The sequence below is a fragment of the Salvia splendens genome, chromosome 12 (genome assembly GCF_004379255.2).
Source record: "Salvia splendens isolate huo1 chromosome 12, SspV2, whole genome shotgun sequence".
In the NCBI taxonomy this organism is placed as follows: domain Eukaryota; kingdom Viridiplantae; phylum Streptophyta; class Magnoliopsida; order Lamiales; family Lamiaceae; genus Salvia; species Salvia splendens.
Genome location: NC_056043.1, coordinates 21,660,861 through 21,676,448, shown reverse-complemented (window position 1 = coordinate 21,676,448; position 15,588 = coordinate 21,660,861). Strand labels below are relative to the sequence as shown.

The 15,588-nt window shown below is 44.5% G+C and overlaps 1 protein-coding gene and 1 pseudogene across 1 annotated transcript; both read right to left on the bottom strand.

The window, feature by feature from the left end:
• Positions 1-592: 592 nt before the first annotated feature.
• LOC121757707 (probable carotenoid cleavage dioxygenase 4, chloroplastic) lies at positions 593-1,655 on the bottom strand. Its single transcript, XM_042153210.1, has 3 exons — positions 1,404-1,655; positions 1,003-1,118; positions 593-803 (listed from the first exon to the last, which is right to left on the bottom strand). Exons 1-3 carry the CDS (start codon positions 1,653-1,655, stop codon positions 593-595), a joined length of 579 nt encoding a protein of 192 aa, XP_042009144.1.
• Positions 1,656-6,511: 4,856 nt separating this feature from the next.
• On the bottom strand, positions 6,512-15,115 carry LOC121757706 (annotated as a pseudogene).
• Positions 15,116-15,588: the final 473 nt, after the last annotated feature.

The following is a 15,588-nucleotide window of genomic DNA, read 5'->3' as shown; positions in this document are numbered from 1 at the left end:
TATGTATTGATTTTTCCTGGGTTATTTTTGTTGAAATATAAGGGAAAATGTTATCGCAACTATATTTCATGGTAAAATTATTATAAATTGGAGTGAAAATGGCATTTGTAATTTTTTTTATAAGAATTTTGAAAAACTATCCAATCTTACAAAACACCAGAAATAGTAAAAATATTTATTTTCCATCAATGAGAATTCTCTCTATTAGTTAAGGATATATTTTATTCTCTATATTATTCTTAATTTTTTTTACTATTTATCCATTTTAACTATTAAGATTTTTTCAAAATGAGTGAAAAAGAACTACTCAACTTTTTTTGAGACATGGGAAGAATATCGTTATTCAAGAGACTTGTAACACAGAGTAGCATTTATACAACATTTAGCAACGTCCGACATTGTTTACTTTCAAATATAATAATCAAAACTTTTGAACAACTAAAAACTACTAACAATATAAACACTACTTACAATATAGAAACACCATTTTCACTATTTCTTGTCTACATTTAATTTGTTTCAAGCTGTATTACTATTATTTTACTCCAAAACTTCTCACCACATTTTAGCAACATGAACACCACCGAGATTTTTAGGATGATGCCATCCGGAGTTCGAGTTCCGACAGGAAGAGGCAGTGGAAGGCACCAGGCACCCGTTGTGGCAGCTTGACGGCTGCGACAATGTCTAGGGTAGACGACTTTGCATCCATTACCAAAAACATTGATTCTTGAGCATTATCATCATGAACGTATGTCACCAAATAACCATCATCCTCGGCTGCTGTCAAATTGTCCGGATCCCTTGCCACAAAAAAATGGTTCCGTACAGACGGCTAGCCACCGTGCAATCCTCGCCACCCTCCATGCTTAGGTCTAGCTTCACAACCCCAATCCCCGTCCGCTTCCCTAGTATTACCGCATAGTGAATTTTCTTTTGAAAGAAAACATTTCATTTTCCGTTAATTCCATTAATTGAGTATTGATGACTTGACTTGGTTACCTATTTTCCTTAGCCGCATAAGCCGGATTGATGACTGCGAAATCAAGAGCTTTCTCCGACAGCTGTCGTCTCTCCACCGTCTCCGTGAAGATGGTAATCGAGAGAGGCAACGGTTGCTAGGGTTAATGGAATAGACATTGTATTGAAGAGAAGAGTATATACGTTCTCTTTATTTCTTGTGTATTTGATATGTGTACAATTCTCCTTTTATAGGAGAGGAACATAGCTATCTAAGGAAGATGATCAATCTATTCTAGGATCCTTATTACAAGGTAATCAATTACAAATCAATCACAAATCTTCTTCTCTAATTGATCTTTTCCTTTTATAGTTTGACACTCCCCCTCAAGTTGAGCAACGGTATCCCTGATGTTCAACTTGTCCAAGACTTCGTGAAATACCTTATGATGTACTGCCTTAGTAAGAATATCTGCAAGTTGATCTTCAGACTTCACGAATGGAAATTCGATGACCCCAGCTTCAAGATTTTCTTTGATGGAGTGTCGATCTACTTCCACATGCTTGGTCCTATCGTGATGCACTGGGTTTTCTGAGATGCTAATCGCCGCCTTATTGTCACAGAACAATTGACTTTTCCGCTTTGGGGAAAAACCTATCTCGGTTAACAACCTTCGCAGCCATATGATCTCCATTAGTCCACTCTTGATTCCTCGGAATTCCGCTTCAGCACTCGACAATGCTACCACTTTCTACTTCTTACTCCTCCAAGTAACTAGGTTACCTCCTACAAAGGTGAAGTACCCTCCTGTTGACCTTCTATCAATCGGATTACTTGCCCAATCAGCATCGGTGTACCCATCAACTTCTAAGTCTTTCTTCTTCTCTAGGAACACTCCATACCCTGTAGTTCCTTTGAGATACCTCACTATCCTCAAAGCAGCTTCCATATGGTCTTCTTGAGGCTTATGCATGAATTGACTTACAACACCGACTGCATAGGTAATGTCGGGCCTTGTATGCGATAGGTAGATCAGCTTTCCCACTAGTCTCTGGTATTTTCCACGATCAGCCAACTTCGCTCCCTCTTCGATCTTCAATCCGTGGTTCTGGACCATTGGACTTTCTGCAGGTTTACACTCCAATAGCCCAGTTTCCGCCAGTAGATCCATTACATACTTCTTCTGTCTTAGGAAAATCCCACGCTGTGATCTTAGGACCTCGATTCCCAAGAAGTACTTTAGGGCTCCGAGGTTCTTCATCTCAAATTCTTTGCACAAATTCTTCTTAAGATTCTGGATTTCTTCTACATCATCTCCAGTAATGATCATGTCATCCACATAGAGATTAAACATGTCATCTTATCCCCCATTCTCTTCAGAAAGAGCGTATGATCAGATTGGCTTTGTGAGAAGCCATGTTTGACCATTGCTTGGCAGAATCTTCCGAACCATATCCTCGGAGACTGTTTGAGTCCGTATAGAGTCTTCCTTAATCTGCATACCTCTCCTGCCCAAATTCCTCCGAACATCCTGGAGGGACTTCCATGTACACTTCCTTGTCCTTCTCGAGTTCTCCATGTAGAAAGGCGTTGGTTACATCAAACTGGTGCAACGGCCAATCCTTACAGGCAGCTACAGACAACAATGTTCTCACTGTATTTAACTTGGCCACTGGAGAGAAAGTCTCTTCATAGTCTACTCCATATACTTGAGTATATCCCTTAGCTACCAATCGTGCTTTGTATCTCTCGATTGAACCATATGCTCGTCTCTTGATAGTAAAGACCCATCTGCATCCAACTGGTTTCTTCCCTTTCGGTAGAGTACAGTTTTCCCACGTGCCATTTTTATTCAAGGCATCTATCTCCTTCTTCATTGCATCTCTCCAATGTTTGTGCCTCGTTGCGTCCTCAAAAGACTGTGGAATCTCCTCCTCCTCATATAGAGCAGCTTCAAATGCTCTTGCCATCTCCGTGAGTTGTCCCCGAGCAGTATTCACCAAAGAATATCTGGATTTTCGTCCTCCCCAATTTGGGGAGTATCTACGTGGAGGGACACCTCTAGTACTCATTTTGGGTAATTCATATTGCCCGGTATCTCCATCTATGCCCGCCGGTTCTGCCTCTTCTTCCCTGTCATTATTAGTGTTGTCTTTAACATGCAAAGGTACATTGCTATTGTCAGAACTGTTTACCTCAGGATCCGAGATCGGGGTTGAAGGTTCGGCAGTGTCACTCAATTCTACGTTCTGTATGTCAGAGTTTGGCTGCCCGGTGGTACTGCTAACCGTCTCGGGTGGACCGACATCTGTAACAGACGATGACTGTGGAGACTGGTTACTCTCCCCCTGGGGTTCGGTCATGGGTATAGGTATAATGGGAGTTGGTGCCGAAGAAGGCTGCCAATCGAGAGAGTCGTTGCCCTGTTTCTCCCCCTGACTCCTAGTTTGGCAGTAGAAGTATTCGTCTTCCACAAAGTCACAATTCATGGTGGTGTACAAGGTCCGAGAGGTTGGGTCATAACATCGATACCCTTTTTGGGATTTACCGTATCCTAGGAAGACGCACTTGATTGCTCTCGGGGCAAATTTAGATCTGTCTGGCTTCGGGATATGGACAAAGACGGTGCACCCAAAACTTTTGGGTCAAGGCTAAGGGAGGACATAATAGAGTGGTTCTGGGAGAAGGTATCAAGGGGTGTTTTGAAGTTGAGGATATATGTTGGGAGACGATTAATAAGGTAAACGGAGGTCGCGACAGCTTCTGGCTAGAAGGATTTGGGTATGTTTGAGTCGATGAGAAAGGCTCTGGTCATCTCTAGGATATATCTATTTTTCCTCTCTGCTACCCCATTTTGTTCCGGAGTATGTGGGCAAGTGGTTTGATGTACTAACCCCTTTTCGTCGAAAAAATGTCGCATTTTAGAATTAACAAACTCCCCCCATTATCGGATCTAAGGATTTGGATAGACTATTTATACTGAGTTTGCACGAGAGTATAGAATTGAGTAAATTTTTCAAAGACTTCAGATTTTGTTTTTAAAAAATAAACCCAAGTCATGCGTGTAAAATCATCTACAAACAGTAAAAAATAGTGAAACCCTTGTCCCCCAGTAACGGGTGCAGGACCCCAAACATTAGAATGAATTAAGGCAAAAAGAGTCTTTTCACGAGTATTATTTTGATGATACGAATGTCTATGGCTTTTGGCCAAAAAACAAGTTTCACAATTCAAGGTAAAAGAAGAGTCAACTAGTTTTGGAAAAAGTAAACGAAGATATCCTATAGAAGGGTGCCCAAACCGGCGATGCCAAAGCCATGTCTGTTTGTCAGTCAGTCCGTGAGACAGCAACGCAGTACTCTGTTGGGCTGCCTTATCCACGTAGTACAGTCCGTATTGTTCAGCGCCATGCACAACTATCTCCCCCGTCTGGGTATCCTGTAATAAGCAGAAATGAGGTTGCATTAGTAACTTGCAATTAAGTTCCTTGGTCGCGTGACTCACATACAGAAGTTTATGAGATAGGGATGGAACATATAAACAATTCGAGAGGCGTAAGGTTGGTGAAATATGGATAGTGCCCGCCCCCTTAACTGGTGCTAAATCCCCACTCGCTGTTTGGACATAGGTTTTCCTTGATTTTGAGATGTCTAAAAAATCATTTGCATCATATGACATGGTATCGGTGGCCCCACAATCGAAAATCCAATGGCTATTTTTCCCCCCCGTTGTTGAGGTTGACGAGTTTGCTAGTGCCTTAAAAGGATTATGACATTTAACACTAGGGTGAATTTCCAAAAATTTATATTCTGAACCATAAGAAATATAATTTTCGGATTTTTGGGGTAGGTTTCGGGAATTAGTAAACTCGGAGGGTCTAAAACATAAGCTATTATAAGTTCCAGGGTCGAAAAGCAAGGTTTTGGGATTTCTGAGGGTGCAAACGGGAATAAAGTCGGAACGGGGTAAAATTCGAGAATAAGGCAAGATTGAGGGATTCATTTGTGAATGAACTCCCTCTTTACCTTCTGCCCATAACCTAGCCGCCGCGACGGATTGCTCCCCCTCCTTCCCTGTGCTCCACGCATTAGCCGCCGCAACCGTGGCGACGGCGGCCTGTTCTCCGGTTCCACGACTCCCGGTGGTTGAGGGACCGTTGTTGCCCGTCCGATACTCGGCGTAGGTAACTCGTTCCTCGGTCGCCGTCGCCACTGATGCCGCCGCTCTCCCTCCTCCGCTGCGATTCGCTCTCGCCTGCCGCTTCTGCTTCATTTCCTCCCATCAATCGGGATATCCGTGAAGGAGAAAACAAGTTTCCTTTGTATGTTTCTTCCCTCCACAGTGATGGCAAGTTAGCTGGCTTTTATCTTCTTCTCCTCTCCGATTGGTCGGGAATCTCGACGGTGGATGGGGGTTGTTGACGGCTCTGTTTCGGTCGACGGTAATCAGACCGGCTCCGACTTCGGAGTTTGGTTCTTTCTGTTTAATTAGGCCTGCGTTGACATCTTCACGCCTCACCATTGCGTATGCCTGTCCTGGATTCGGTAGTGGATCCTTGTTGATGATCTCCCTTTTAATCCCCTCATATCCTTCATCCAATGCAGTGAGGAATTGGTACACTCTCATCCTCTGTGTTGTCTGGTTATTCTTCTCGATCGACGGTGGGTGGTCGATTGTGCTCGGGTCTCGGGCATCAATAGATATCCATAAATCTTGGAATTTGACCCACAAGGATTCTGGGGTCATTCCTCCCTGTTTCATCGTCATACATTGTCTTTGCAGGTCATACACTTGGAACGGAACTCTGCCGCTTCCGTAAGTGATTGCCAGGCCTTCCCAGAGCTCCTTGGCGGTCGCATATTGGTAGACCTCTGTCACGAGATCTGCTTCGATATTGTTGATGATCCAATTGAAGGTGCAATGGTCCCTTTGTTGCCACTTCGGGTAGTTCGGATCGGTCCGTGGTGGAGGGTTTGAAACTCCGAGAACGTGAGATGTCAACCCTTTACCACCAATCGCGCGTTCCATCAGGTTCAACCACAAGGGGTAATTGTCCCCGTTTAGTTTGGTCTTGACGGTGACATCGCCGAAAGATTCGATCTGGGATGGCATTGTATACCTGATGCTGGTTTTGAGAAATTCGGCGAATTGCGCCGCAAGATCAGTGGGAATACTTATGGTATTTGAGGCTGTATCAGTTGTGTTTGAGCTATTGGATTCTGACATGTTTGTTTGCTCGCAGGTTCAAGGTCGATGGGTCGGGAAAGGTACGGGACAGTGATGAACTCTCTCTGAGTCCCCCACTCTAACAACCTGCTCTGATACCATCTTGAAGATGGTAATCGAGAGAGGCAACGGTTGCTAGGATTAATGGAATAGACATTGTATTGAAGAGAAGAGTATATACGTTCTCTTTATTTCTTGTATATTTGATATGTGTACAATTCTCCTTCTTTTATAGGAGAGGAACATAGCTATCTAAGGAAGAGGATCAATCTATTCTAGGACCCTTATTACAAGGTAATCAATTACAAATCAATTACAAATCAATCACAAATCTTCTTCTCTAATTGATCTTTTCCTTTTATAGTTTGACAGCTCGAGCACATTCTCCACCACCGCCGCATTCGACACCACCATAGTTATGGCTGCGGCGTCATCGTCGTCTTCCTCCCAGGCATTCACACAGTGCAGCACATTTAGCCCCGGCGCCTCAATCCACCGCATATCCCTCTCGTCCTCCGCGTATCTCGGAATAATCCCCAGCCGCGCCACCTTCGCCGCGTCCGCCCCCATCGGCGGCCTCCCCCGCAAAATCCACCACAGATTCGCCGTGATCTGGATGTCGAAGAAGACGGCGTAATTCGGCGTCACGGCGAAATCTTGAGCGCATGAAAAGCTCTCCATGGAGAAAATTAGCACATTCATTCGCTTTCTACGGCCGGAGTCTATCCGAAAAAAAGTCAGGAATGGCGGCGCGACGTTGTAAGCGAACGCGAAGGCTTCTAAGGTGATCCGGTCGATCTTTGGATGCACCGTCATCGTCGAAACTGTAAAAATCATGGATTAAATATGCCCGGTCAATGGATTTTGACCAAATAATAAATGTGACGAGACATTTAATTTTATGAAATTAAATGACATAGCGTCGATCTACATTTTACGTAGATAAATGTAGTATATTCACTTTCTCAAATCCGATTTCCGGTGAGTGAGAAATAGTGGATTAAAGTTGCGCATAATTAGCTTTTAATTAAAGCTTGGAGTTGGAGCTTAGGGAATAATTAACTAGTGTTAATTGTCCCACATTGGAGGATTAACACATCTTTTAATGTGTATAAATTAAGTGACTTTATGTTACTTAATAATTATAGTGGACCAAGATGGGTGAAAGAGCCCACACGCGCGCACATGCGCGCGCCGCCGCCGCCGCCCGCCCGCCTGAGCCCGAGCCAGAGCCCGAGCCCGTGCCCGTGCTCGTGCCCGTGCACGTGCCCGCGCTCGCGGTCGCGGGCCGCGGGCTTTGGGCCCGATCCCCATCCCGATCTTGGACTTGGATCTTGGCAATTGGTCTTTGGGTGGTCTTTGGGCTTGGGGCTTGGCCCAAACTATTCTTTTTGGACCACCGCCGAATCAGCAATCCAAGTGGCTTGACACGTCGTCAAGCGAGGCACAGTCACGGCTGCCACGTGAGAAATCCACACGCTCCACACACGGGTGGCACACTCCAGCCACACGCCTGTAACCGACGTCGGTTACGAATTGCCATGATGAGCCTTCAATGGCTGGTTGACGCTGCATGGTGGCTTGGCCTATAAATAGGCTAGCCATACCACTGCATTAGGAGACACACATACAAGCATTTTGCATCATAAGCTCTCTCCCTCTCTCTGCATTGTTTTCTGTCGAAGCTCTACCCTCTCCTCCATCCCGTTCGCCGGAGCTCTACTGATTGCGGTGCTGCATCAATAGAGACGTAGCCGTTTTACCTTTGGGGACGACACGCCAAACCGAAGAGCACTACCGGGGCGTATCTCGTCTTGCGGGAAGAGGCCTCCTCGACTCGGCTAATCATACTGGTTTAGTAGTTTCGATTCTACGTTGTAATTTCTAAAGTTCAGTTCCTTCTTTTCCTTTCTTTTGGGTTGTATTACGCCCGGTTCTGTTATCTCTTGTAATCCCCAGAAACCAACAATCGCATGACGAGATAACTTGGTTTTGAAGGGATTTGGACCCTTTAAACTGAACTTAATAATTTCGAAACTTAAAACACATTTCCTGGAGATGTCGACGGAATCTAACACCACTGCTGCCGCCACCACCGCCGCCATTCCTTCCACCATGGCGACCTCTGGACCGGTCAATACGTCGTCAATTCCGACGATGATGCCCACTCCCGGGCGCTATCCCTCTTCATCAACAACCCCTTGGGAGTTCGTTAACCCCCTTGGGCTCACTGGTGGATCCACCTCGAGTGGATCGGTTGGTTCCACTTTTAGTGGTTCCTTCGGATCCTTTAATGGATCGAGTGTTGGGGCCTTCGGGCCTCACAAGAATGCTGGGGCCTTCGGGTCTCATGCGAGTGCTAGTCCTTTCGGGGATAGTACGTTCATGGCGGGCTCTATGCCTAACATGAATGGTGGGGGCCCTATACCCAACCATGTTGTTGGCTCCTTCGGGGGCAACGGAATTGGTTCCTTCCAAGGACCAACTGCGGCAACTTTGGCACCAAGAATGATGCCACCTGCCGAGAAACCACCCAAGTTTGGAGGATCAGACTTCAAGAGGTGGTATCAAAAGATGTTGTTCTACTTGACAACATTGGGCGTCGCCAACTTCCTCACGGAGAACGAGCCGCCCGCGCCAAGCGACCAAGAGACTAGGCTCGAAGTCATGGCGGACTATGAGGCTTGGAGAAAAGGGGATTATCTATGTAAAAACTTTATTTTAAGTGCATTAGATGATAGCCTCTATAATGTATACTCCAATGTAACCACATCTAAACAAATGTGGGAGAGCCTAGAGAAGAAATATAGCATAGACAATGCTGCAGGGACTGAACAGGTTGTAGCATCCAAGTTTATGGACTACAAGATGGTCGACTCTCGACCCATCATGGAGCAAGTCCAAGAGCTCCAAATGATCATCCACTCCTTAGTGGCTGAAGGGATGACCTTGCCCGATAAGTTCCTAAGGTGCACGATCATTGACAAGCTCCCTCCAAGTTGGAAGGACTTCAAGAGTTATCTCAAGCACAAGCGAAAGCAGATGACCCTTGAAGACTTGATCGTGAAGTTGCGCATTGAGGCAGATGTGCGCAAGAGCGACCAAAAGGCTAAGGGATTCACCCCAAATGAAGCCAAAGCCAATCTGTTGGAGCGGGGCGGTCCCTCCAACATACGCCCTCGCCCAAACCGTCCAATTGACAAAGGGAAGGGAAAGCAGCATTCAAAGAAGTTTGAAGGCGACTGCTACAAATGTGGCAAACAAGGCCACTTTGCAAAAGACTGCCGCAGCAAAAAGAAGAAGCCGGCTGCCCACGTTGTTGAGAAGGAGTTCAAGGACTGGGATGAAAACGACCTCATTGCTGTGGTCACTGAAGAGGTCAACCTTGTTAACAACAACAAGGGTGGCTGGTATATTGATACCGGCGCTACTGCACATGTTTGCGCAGATAGAAGTATGTTCTCCACCTACAACAACGTTGAAGGGAGGAAGATAAACATGGGGAATCAAGCCTCGTTTGAAATCCTCGGAGTTGGTGATGTAATCCTCAAGATGACGTCTGGCGTCGCAATCACCTTGAAGGATGCGCTGCACATTCCAGACATCCGGAAGAACCTAGTTTCAGGATCAATACTAGTGAATAAGGGTTTTAAACTTGTATTTGAATCCGATAGGTTTGCACTGTATAAGTTTGGGAAGTCCCTCGGAAAAGGTTATGTAACCGACGGACTTTTCAAGCTTAGTGTAGCAACACTGCGTGTTCCAAAGCCATTGGCTAATAAGAATAAAGCATCTACTTCCTCTTATTTGACCGAGTCTTCAAATTTGTGGCATTGTAGATTGGGACATGTAAATTCAAAAGCCATTAAAAGATTAGTAAATTTAGATTTACTAAAGGCTAATGAATTGGATATCCAAGATAAATGTGAAATTTGTCTTGAAGCAAAAATGACTAAGTTGCCGTTTCATTCGGTTGAACGAAGCACAAAACCCCTTGAATTAATTCACACGGATGTATGTGATTTAAAGATGGTGCAAACAAGAGGTGGTAAAAAGTACTTTATCACTTTCATAGATGATTGCACAAGATATTGCTACATTTATCTTTTAAGAAGTAAAGATGAAGCAATAGAGGCGTTCAAAAATTATAAGAACGAAGTTGAGAATCAACTTGGTTGTAAAATCAAAATGATTCGAAGCGATAGAGGAGGAGAATATGTAGCCCCGTTTGAGGAGTTATGCAACGCAAGTGGTATAATTCATCAAACAACTGCTCCATATTCACCCCAATCTAATGGTGTTGCAGAACGCAAAAATCGAACTCTAAAAGAGATGATGAATGCATTGCTTCTAACTTCAGGATTACCACATAACATGTAGGGGGAAGCTGTTTTGACAGCCAACTATATCTTGAATAAGATCCATCTCAAAGGAAAAGATGCCACTCCTTATGAGTTGTGGAAGGGAAGGAAGCCATCCTACAAATACCTCAAAGTGTGGGGGTGTTTGGCAAAGGTGATGGTTCCTCCGCCCAAAGAAGTTACAATCGGACCTAAGACGGTTGATTGCATCTTCATTGGATATGCACTTAACAGTAGTGCATATCGATTTGTTGTTCACAAGTCTGAAATATCGACTATCACAGTAGGAACAACAATTGAGTCGAGGAATGCTGTATTTCTCGAAAATACATTTCCTTGCAAAGACAAGGAAAAAGTCTCAACCAATTCTGAGACAAGAATTGAAGAAGCCACTAGTTCTAAACCAGTGGAAGAAGAAGCCACTAGTTCTAAATCAGCGGATGCGGAACCTGAATCGCACAAGCGTGCAAGGCCCGATCCAAAAGATACAGTACTAAGACGTGATAATAGAGTCAGAACACCAAAAACCTTTGGTCCTGACTACATTGCTTTCATGTTGGATGAAGAACCAACATCGATAAAAGTAGCCTTTGCTGGCCCAGACGGGCTGCATTGGAGAGAAGCTGTTCAAAGCGGAATTGATTCAATTTTGCTAAACCACACATGGGTATTGGTTGATTTGCCCGAAGGTGCTAAACCTTTAGGATGCAAATGAGTTCTTAAAAGAAAGTTTAAGGCCGATGGAACAGTTGATAAGTATAAAGCCCGATTAGTAGTAAAGGGTTTTAAACAAAAGGAAGGACATGACTTCTTCGATACATATTCACCTGTAACAAGGATTACATCTATTCGAGTGCTTCTCGCTATTGCTGCATTGCACAATCTTGAGATTCATCAAATGGATGTAAAGACCGCGTTTCTAAATGGTGAATTAGAAGATGAAATATATATGGAGCAACCCGAAGGGTTTGTAGTACCTGGACAAGAGAAAAAGGTATGCAAGCTCGTAAAGTCTCTATATGGATTAAAACAAGCGCCATTGCAATGGCACTTGAAGTTTGATAATGTGATGTTATCAAATGGGTTTAAAATCAACGAGTGCGACAAATGTGTCTACATCAAGAGCACTAATAACGGTCATGTTATAGTGTGTCTATACGTTGATGATATGTTAAATTGGGTAGCAACACTCAAGTAATTAACGACACAAAGGCCATGTTAAAGAGAAACTTTGACATGAAAGACATGGGTCTAGCCGATGTAATTCTTGGAATGAAGATTCTAAGGACGAATGATGGAATCATCTTAACACAATCACATTATGTTGAGAAGATATTGAATAAATTCAAAGCCTATGATGGCGCGCCGGTTAAGACTCCAATTGAACTCGACGTTCACTTGAGCAAAAACAAAGGCGAGCCCGTTGCACAAGAAGAGTATGCACGGGTCATCGGGTGCATTATGTATTTAACTAATTGCACTCGACCCGACATTGCTTGTGCCGTGAACAAGTTGAGTCGTTACACGAGCAATCCAAACAAAGAGCATTGGAGAGCTCTTGTGAGGGTTTTGAGATATTTAAAACATACTCAAAATCTTGGGCTACACTTCTCGAGATACCCCCCGGTACTTGAAGGGTACTGTGATGCCAATTGGATATCCGATAATAGACTCACTTTTAACAAGTGGATACGTCTTTACTATTGGGGGAGATGCTGTATCGTGGAAATCCACAAAACAGACATGTATAGCCCGATCAACAATGGAATCGGAGTTCATTGCCTTAGATAAGGCGGGTGAGGAAGCCGAGTGGCCTAAGAACTTCCTTGAAGATATTCCATGTTGGTCTAAGCCAGTGCCACCATGCTGATCCACTGCGATAGCCAAGCAGCTATTGGAAGGGCAAACAATGGCTTCTATAACGGTAAGTCTCGACATATACGTCGACGACATAACACCGTGAGACATTTGATCACAACATGGGTGATTACAATTGACTATGTGAAGTCAATAGATAATCTAGCGGATCCGCTAACCAAAGGGTTAAACCGTGATCAAATGAACAAGTTGCTAGAGGGAATGGGTTTGAAATCCACAAACTAAAGAACTATTATAGTGGTACCATGATGACTGGAGATCCCAAGAACTTGGTTCAAAGGGACAACTAAGCTATGAGAGTTCATGAGAAACACTCAACTATATCTATTTCCTAGAGAGCAATAGAGTGTTAGAGAACTTGCCTAGTGGTAAAGGCTAAGTCTATGACTTTTAATGGTTCTTAAGGAAGTCAAAGAGATGGAGTTCTCAAAGAGACCAAGTATGGCAAGGTACTTGACTAAGAATCACCTATGTAAGTGCGAAGTGTGGTCGCTTCATAAAACACACTTATGAATCCAAAGTGGTGTCCAAGACCGCAATGGACACAAAACGTGAGAACAGATGAGGTTGAGGTGTTTAAGCGTTAACACCATTGTCTCAGTGCACGCCGTGGGGGATTAGTTCAAAGCATCGCGCTACTAAACCACCTGTGTATCCGATGGTGTCGACTATGGAAGGTTCAAGGCCAACAACTATCTATCCTTATGCTTATATACCTCTCGAGGGTTGAGCTTGTGTCTGCATGCATATGCATTTGGCTATTTCCACTCATGTGGGGGATTGGTAAAATCATGGATTAAATATGCCCGGTCAATGGATTTTGACCAAATAATAAATGTGACGAGACATTTAATTTTATGAAATTAAATGACATAGTGTCGATCTACATTTTACGTAGATAAATGTAGTATATTCACTTTCTCAAATCCGATTTCCGGTGAGTGAGAAATAGTGGATTAAAGTTGGGCATAATTAGCTTTTAATTAAAGCTTGGAGTTGGAGCTTAGGGAATAATTAACTAGTGTTAATTGTCCCATATTGGAGGATTAACACATCTTTTAATGTGTATAAATTAAGTGACTTTATGTTACTTAATAATTATAGTGGACCAAGATGGGTGAAAGAGCCCACACGCGCGCACACGCGCGCACCGCCGCCGCCGCCCGCCGGCCCGAGCCCGAGCCCATGCCCGTGCTCGCGGTCGCGGGCCGCAGGCCGCGGGCCTCGGGCCCGGGCCCGATCCCGATCTCTATCTTGGACTTGGACTTGGACTTGGATCTTGGCAATTGGTCTTTGGGTGGTCTTTTGGCTTGGAGCTTAGCCCAAACTATTCTTTTTGGACCACCGCCGAGTCAGCAATCCAAGTGGCTTGACACGTCGTCAAGCGAGGCACAGTCACGGCTGGCACGTGAGAAATCCACATGCTCCACACACGGGTGGCACACTCCAGCCACACGCCTGTAACCGACGTCGGTTACGAATTGCCATGATGAGCCTTCAATGGCTGGTTGACCCTACATGGTGGCTTGGCCTATAAATAGGCTAGCCATACCACTGCATTAGGAGACACACATACAAGCATTCTGCATCATAAGCTCTCTCCCTCTCTCTGCATTGTTTTCTGTCGAAGCTCTGCCCTCTCCTCCATCCCGTTCGACGGAGCTCTACTGATTGCGGTGCTGCATCAATAGAGACGTAGCCGTTTTACCTTTGGGGACGACATGCCAAACCGAAGAGCACTACCGGGGCGTATCTCGTCTTGCGGGAAGAGGCCTCCTCGACTCGGCTAATCATATTGGTTTAGTAGTTTCGATTTTACGTTGTAATTTCTAAAGTTCAGTTCCTTCTTTTCCTTTCTTTTGGGTTGTATTACGCCCGGTTCTGTTATCTCTTGTAATCCCCAGAAACCAACAGAAACCTGATCGGCAGCAGCGGATCCGAAGCCGTGGCGGCCTAGTGTTTTCAAATCCCCGTTCGCCGTCAATTCGACGGCGTAGGGGAGATCGGACTCGCAGAGGGCGAAGAGGCGGCCGGAAATTATGGCTAGGCTCGTGTTTGCGGCGCCGAATCCGTGATTGGCCGGAGATCACGCGAGCCGCGAGGAGCGCGGCGCGGGCAGTGGAGGCCGCGGCGCAGGTGAAGGAAGAGAAGACGCTCGGGACGAAGGGGTAGCCGGCGTCACGCTCGGCTGCGTGCTGACACAGCGGTAGCAGAAGGTGGGTGGTTTGCCTTGAGATATTTTGATGACGTGGAGCATGCCGTCGCGGTCGAGGAAGTGGTAGGGCCGGCCCTTCGGGGTGAAGTGAGGGTTTGGGCCGTTGCGGATGTAGGCGCCGTCGAGGCAGGACGGGAGGGAGCCCTCCGTTACGGTCCATGGGGTGGGTGAGAGCTCCGACACGGGAGCTAGGCTGCCGGAGAGGACGTTTTTCGGGTCGATGGCCGGTCGGAGGGGTGGGCCTAGGAAGGTGCATATCAAGTGGTCTAGGTTGTTGAAGATGGTTGCAAGGCAGGATTGGTTTCTTCTATTTTTGGTGGGTGGACTTTTGAGAGTTTCAGGGTATTTTATGGGATGAGAAGTTGTAAAACAAGAGTTTGCTTTGATGATCTTGGATTTTTGGTTGATATTTTGGTGGATTTTAAATGATGGAATGGTTTGTTTTGGGAGGAAACTGGAATTTAGGGTTTCCATTCTTAGGTTTGAATTTGATGCATTAAGTGAATTACAAGACTCTGCTTTAAATAAACTAGCTTGCTTCATTAAAGGAGAGCATTATAATAATAATATTAATAAGGTTTGCATTTTGATTTGTATCCTATAATTGTTTACCTATGGACTTGTACTTTTACCAACCTTGTTTGAAATTATTAAATTAGATAATTCGGACGATACTCTATAGCATGAAAGATTACAAATTAATAATTATAGGGTAGTTTGATTATTCCAAAGTAATTTGACCTAAAATTAGTCAAGATTAACTCTATTATGGGAGAAGTTTAAAACTCATAAACCAAGATTATTTTTAGATGACATTGTCCCAAAATTAAATATCATACTGAATCCATTGAATCACGCAGGACTCATAAAAATTAAAGGAGTTGTGATTTTGAGATATTTTTAGGATTGATTATTAATTGTGTTATATTTTCGAAATATCTAAAAGT